General features: G+C 31.9%; 1 protein-coding gene across 1 annotated transcript; it reads right to left on the reverse strand.

Annotated features, from left to right (window-relative positions):
* Nucleotides 1–1,279: 1,279 nt before the first annotated feature.
* On the reverse strand, nucleotides 1,280–6,119 carry LOC139505435 (probable inactive protein kinase DDB_G0270444). The gene is made up of 4 exons (XM_071295014.1): nucleotides 5,966–6,119; nucleotides 3,436–3,998; nucleotides 2,546–2,605; nucleotides 1,280–1,435 (listed from the first exon to the last, which is right to left on the reverse strand). The coding sequence occupies exons 1-4, from the start codon at nucleotides 6,117–6,119 to the stop codon at nucleotides 1,349–1,351; spliced, it is 864 nt and encodes a 287-aa protein (XP_071151115.1). The 3' UTR covers nucleotides 1,280–1,348.
* Between the last annotated feature and the right edge of the window lie 412 nt (nucleotides 6,120–6,531).

Here is a 6,531-nt window from a genome sequence, read left to right on the forward strand (position 1 = left end):
ATCTTAAACAATGTGGATGAAAGTTCCTTTCACATGTCGCACATGACCAATATGACCTATAAATAAACAATAATCATACTCATTCTTGATTTCATTCCTCTGGGTTACTCATTTTAAATAGGCAAGAATGAGGCTTATGGCATCCATATAAAATGAAGCACTTGATTACTTTTCAGAAGACAGTCAATACTGTTCTTTCATTTCACTATCAAGTGTTTATCCTTTATTGATATACATGTAGTTAAATGATTGTATGTTTTAAAATCATTGCTAATTTATGTTTTATTATGATGTTTGTCAATCACTTTCAGTACATAAGCATGGTAAAATAAATATATATATTGATATGTCAGCTGATTGTCAATGTCATGGATTCACCAGCCACTCACAGTTTGAACTGTTCCAATCTTCAACTGTTCTTCTTAAGAATGAATTACCCACAGTCAGATCATGTACATGACATCATTCAGAAATGATTTCGCTATTTTTTCTATAAATGAATTTTATCATATACTTAAGACAAAATTTTTTTTTTAAAAATGGGGTCACCCTCCTTTTAATCTCACAATGTGCCCTGAAAGAAGTATGCATTTTTTAAAAAATACTTTATTTCTATTGAACTATTACGAGAAAAAGAGGCAGTATAATAATCATAATAAAAATAAGATTTTTTTTTACAGAAATCGCTTTAATTTTACAGTTGTTTAGTTTAGGTACTATAAATACAGCTTATTTTAAACAACTGTGGTGTAATAATTTAAATTTGTTATGAAATATTTTTTTTGTTAATTTTTACAGAAATTTCAGTACCTTAATAAAATACATTGAAAATACAATAGAAGACAGCCGTGGTGTAGTGGTTAGTGCATCGGACTACTAACACAAAGGTTCCTGGTTTCGATTCTCGTTTGGGATGAAAATTTCAGGAACTCATGTTTCGGCTCTCCCTTGACACAATCTGCGAGTATGGTCTTGAGGAAACGATAATAGTCCGTCGGAAGGGGATGATAAATAGCTGACCCGTGTTAAGAGAGAGCCATATCTCCTGCACGTTAAAGACACCCTTGTAGATTTCGAAAAAAGAGTAGGCTTATGCCGCTACAAGGCAGCACTCGCAAAGTGGAAAGGGATTAATATAAGTTGCAAAACTTGTTTCACAATTCACTATAAATAAATATGTTTAAACTAATAAAATACATTGCCTGTCTTCAAAAATATTGATAAAAAAATTAATACATTGAAGACCTATTGGTGACCTTCTGCTGTTGTCTGTTCCATTCTTAATTTTACTACTTCTTGGATGTAATTATGCTGTATATAATATTATAACTAGATTTTGTAAAGCTACTTACCCTTCAACTGTTTTGTTGTTGCAAATGCATTCATATTTTCCCCCAATTTTGTAGGATGGAAAAATGAACGATTTCTGTCTTTTCTGAAATAATTAATGTATGGATAGTTATGATTACTGTACACCAACTTATTTTCACGGATACTTTATTTCGCGTTTTACACTTTATGGTCAACTTCACGTGTATTTATTTTCGCAATTTCCTAATCAAGTTTCTGTACTTCAGTAAGCAAAGACACAAGGTATACAAAATCAGGACGATTTCAATTTGTACTCACGAAAGCCTTGAAAAAAAAAATCTCTCGCGAAAAATAAGTTGGTTTACAGTAAAGATGCAGTTCAATTTACCGCAAATGTACATGTTCGCACAGTATGCACCACAACCAACCTTGTATTTCATTCATATGTATCTTTAACATTACATTTTGAAAGATGTTTTCCCATTCACAAATACCTTAAAGACATGTTTTCGTGTACAAATATCAGTTTAATACAGCAGAATTTAATGTTTCTTAAAATAACTTACTTACTGTTACTGTAAACCAACTTATTTTGGCGAATAATTTATTTCTCATTCAGCCTTTACTAACCTTCTATGCAGCAATTTAATTTCGCAATTTTCAAATTGTTTCATGTAGTGAAATAATGACAGGAACATGTTTTACATATTCCCACCGATTTATATTCATGTTAATTTTCTACTCCTGAAAGTAGCCGAATGTAATGGTGTGCTAAAAATTATAAGAAATCATACATAAAAATGCACCATGTGTTTTCATCATGTCTGGAAGTTAAACAGTATGTCATGTAAACCTTTAGTAATGTTCAATTGAATGTTTCTAGTGAAAATGAAACATTACAGCAGGATTCATACTTTTACAGTAAAAGATTTGTGTCAGCAGGTATCAAAGTGAAAAGTTTTTTTCTGTTGGTATTCAACAATGGTTATACCTCATTTCTTATTTTGTCATATCAATACTGATCATGCCTGCTCTTTATCTTCCGTGAAAGTGGTTTCATTCATCAAATTATACGGTAAAATCTGTCATTATTCAATGAATTTGTTTTTATCAATATATCATTTCTATGTCATATAGCAATATTGTCTTTGATTGATTTGAAATAGTTTCTGCAAAAATATACTTTTAATTTTTGACATTTTCAATAATGATGAACTTATTTTATTGGGAATACCTTTTTCGGATTTGTACGGGTGTTATACCACCTTGTACAGCTTTCAGCAGGTGCTCCAGACTGAAAAAAAGAAGAAAATGAAGATATTGAAATTAGGGACTGAGGTAAAAATTCAATAAATGGACATGAAAAACTGTCTATCTGTAAATTATCAATTCTAAAAATTAACTTGTAATATTATACGCAAACTGGAGGCTTTATCAAGCCAGTGTTTTATTGACTGCAATTTTGTTGAATATGATGCATCAAGAAATTATTTTTTCTTTAAAATATACTCATGCATGTCCAAACATGCCATTTACAGTTTAATACAATACTTTCTTGAAAAAAGGGAATACTATACAAAGTGATGACCATGCACTCCACTCAAAAGTATCTGTATTAAAATAAACTCAATGTAGGACTTTCTTTGAGATATCATTGTCTGTGTGAAACTATTGATGTCCCCGTAGATGGAAAGTCTTATTTTAAAATACTAAAATATGACAATTTGAGCACAAAGGTCAAAGGTTCAGATCAAATGGTAGCTCCTTAATCAGCATTATATGACATTTATTTTTACTATAAATTTAAAACTAACCTTTACTCCCAAGGTTTAATATTTAACAAACTTCATGCAACTATCTCCCAATAGAGGAAATGTTTATAAGAATCAAAATCCTGACCACATGCACACCCTCAATATATGTACAAATATACAACAAAGTGGAAACTTCCAAGGGTTCTGTAGGAGGTTATGCAGAATATCTCTATACCCATTATTATACAAATTGAAGGTTGGACAGACAGACGGATATGGAGCTAAACAAGTCCCAGAACTTTCAGCTGCAGGGTATAATAACCTTAAAAATTTTCAATAAGAATTGAATACTCTAAGGTGACTTTTTTACCTGGTCTTCCTGATGCCCAAGGTCATTTTCATTTTCTTTCAATTCTTGTGCTGTACTTTCTTTCACTTTTTGGGCTGTACTTTCTTTCAATTTTTGGGCTGTACTTTCTTTCACTTCTTGGGCTGCACTTTCCTTCACTTCTTGGGGTGAACTTTCTTTCACTTCTTGGGCTGTACTTTCTTTCGGTTCTTGGGCTGTACTTTCTTTCACTTCTTGGGCTGCACTTTCCTTCACTTCTTGGGGTGAACTTTCTTTCACTTCTTGGGCTGTACTTTCTTTCACTTCTTGGGCTGCACTTTCCTTCACTTCTTGGGGTGAACTTTCTTTCACTTCTTGGGCTGTACTTTCTTTCGGTTCTTGGGCTGTACTTTCTGTCGCTTCTTGGGCTGTACTTTCTTTCGCTTCTTGGGCTCTACTTTCTTTCGCTTCTTGGGCTGTACTTTCTTTCGCTTCTTGGGCTCTACTTTCTTTCACTTGTTGGGCTCTACTTTCTTTCACTTGTTGGGCTGTACTTTCCTTCACTCCTTGGGCTGTATTTTCTTTCACTTCTTGGCCTGTACTATCTATTGGTCATAACATAAGATATAATAATCTATCAAACTTTGAATCAGCTTTAAATCTTATAAGCTGGAACGCATTGACTGTAGACACTTTATTTGATAATAAATTATGTGAAAGAATTTTAAAATTAATAATGTATCATGCTCTTTAAATTATGATCCCCTATTCTATATTAATGTTAGCTTTTTCCATGGATTCATTGTTTGAATTGCTAAATGCTATTTAAGAATTGAATGCTTCTTTTTGTAACTTCATTGGGGTATAAAAGCGTTGACCGAAGTACATTTTGTATGAAGCGTGGAAGCGCTTCATACTAAAAATGTGCGCATGGTCAACGCTTTTACAACCCTATGAAGTTACAAAAAGAAGCATTCAATACTTATAATGACTTTTTTTTAGCAATGATCATGAAAACACGAATTTTATTATTGTTTCATTTAATTCACCTGTGCACTTCATTGTGGGACCACGTCCTATCATGAATGAAAAGTTTTATTGAGCAATGCAATTGCTTATGGAATAACACGTGATGTGCAGCTAGCCAATCAGAATAAAGTTTCAAAATGAAACATACATCTAATGTAATTATTCGGTAATAGCTGGTTTGTCTTTCATATTATGAACATTTTTGCCATTCTATTTCTTTGGTCTTATTGACATGGACCATACAAAATATTACATAATAAATCTTATATGATTTGTAAGAGTATACGTTGAAATGAATGGTCGAAAGATCTTCCTGTAGTTCTTCTTCCCGTTGTTTACTTTTCAATAGACAACGTTGTTCGACTTTTCCTTGTTACAATGTTAACAAGATGTCAGTGATAATAACACAATCAGGATCGACCCTACATATATTTTTAAATGGTATATCTTTAAATGAAATAATAAACACATATTCCTTTGGAAGATGGGAAGAGTTTTTGTACTTATATTTCATCAGAGTACACATTTCTAGTACTACATATTTTTGCATTTAACATCAAATATGGTCATACACCAGGCCAATTCAATGACACACATTTCTATGCAGCAACATTCCAGCAGCGTTTGCATTCGACGTATATATGTCCCATTTGATACCATATTACCGTGCATGTATTTCCTATCCTGATTTCCTTCATAGACGGTTGATGCTCATAAGGAAGCTATTAAACCAAGAGTTCCAAATGGTGAAGTTGAAATCATCCCTTTCTAAATTGTACAGACGCCATCACAAGTTGGTTGAACGTTATGGAAAAACCATTTCATATGATATCCAATATGTTTCTTAAGTTCTAACTACAATCCCCTACCCTTTTTATGAATGTGACCTACCGTATTATACTATTTACCGTGTTTGTAATACCATGAGCAACATGACGGGTGTCACATCTAGTGCAAGATCTGCATACCATGCTGGACCACCTGAGATAACATCGAGTTTTTGATGAGGTTCATGTTGCTCAGTCCATTTTGTTTCTTGTGTACTATTTTTTTTATTCTGTTTGTCTTCTTTCTTAGCCATTGAGTTGTCATTTTATTTTAGATTTGTGAGTTTGACTGTTGATGTGGTGTCGTTTGCCCCTCTTTTGATATACAAATTAAGTGTGATAGACGTTATGAGTTTTAAAGGAGTTATGAGGATCAAATGCCTTTTTGAATGAATTTATTGTTGTATAAAGTGGAACAAGTCAATCACAAATGTAACATAAATTTTCGAAGTCAAGTCTTTATATCAAATTCCTGAATTAAGGCGTTCAATCCTGTAGGGAATGATGGAAATATTTGATTATTTCATATTTGATTTCTTCAGGATTTTACCCGATTTAAATTTATTCAACTGACATGTCTAATGGTATATCTTATTAAATGAAGGCAATTTTAAATTCCAACTGGAAACGTAAATATGTAACAGAAATATTTTTCAACTGAATAAGTTTTTATTTCTGATTAAATAAATTATCATATCTCTTTAAATTAAAATTACCTATTTGTAACAGAAGAAATGCCCCTAGCCTCCTACGATAAATGATTTTATCCTCTGCTGTTAGATGAAACTTCAAACTGAGTCCACTCAGAAAATTTTCTGCAAACTGAAATATAATGAATTCATTTTTACAAGGTAAAAAAAAAAACAACATATAAGGAAGAATTGGCTGTTTTCAATTTATTTGGAGATACAATTTTTGCTATTCAAAGTTTTCCATTATCTTTTATAGTTTTCAATATAATTAGAAGAAACTGAGGTGATAAAAATCATCGTTATGTGCGTTAACTCCTACAAAGAACAAGTCATTATATGATGTTAGCCATTGTAACCAGTTTGTAGACCGTAGTTACCCTAATTATGTTTGTTAATAAGGTACAAGAACTTCTTGAAATAGTGCTACATAAATTATGAAGAAAAAAATGAAGAGATCATTTTGATGGCTACTATTTATGAGTCTTACAGTTTGTAATATGCCATGCATAACTTTTTGTTATGATAATGGCCATTATTGTTTAAAGGGAGTTTACTTTTATTCTTTAAACCATCAGTCATGAAATATATTG

The sequence above is a fragment of the Mytilus edulis genome, unplaced genomic scaffold (assembly GCF_963676685.1).
Source record: "Mytilus edulis unplaced genomic scaffold, xbMytEdul2.2 SCAFFOLD_1122, whole genome shotgun sequence".
Classification (NCBI taxonomy): domain Eukaryota; kingdom Metazoa; phylum Mollusca; class Bivalvia; order Mytilida; family Mytilidae; genus Mytilus; species Mytilus edulis.

Coding starts and splice junctions, on each gene's coding strand:
- LOC139505435 (XM_071295014.1), bottom strand. CDS start 6,119: ATGTTGTTTTTTTTTTTACCTTGTAAAAATGAATTCATTATATTTCAG. Junction 3,999..5,965: donor ATTTCTTCTGTTACAAATAG/GTAATTTTAATT, acceptor TATGACCAATAG/ATAGTACAGGCCAAGAAGTG. Junction 2,606..3,435: donor TTGGGCATCAGGAAGACCAG/GTAAAAAAGTCA, acceptor TCTTTTTTTCAG/TCTGGAGCACCTGCTGAAAG.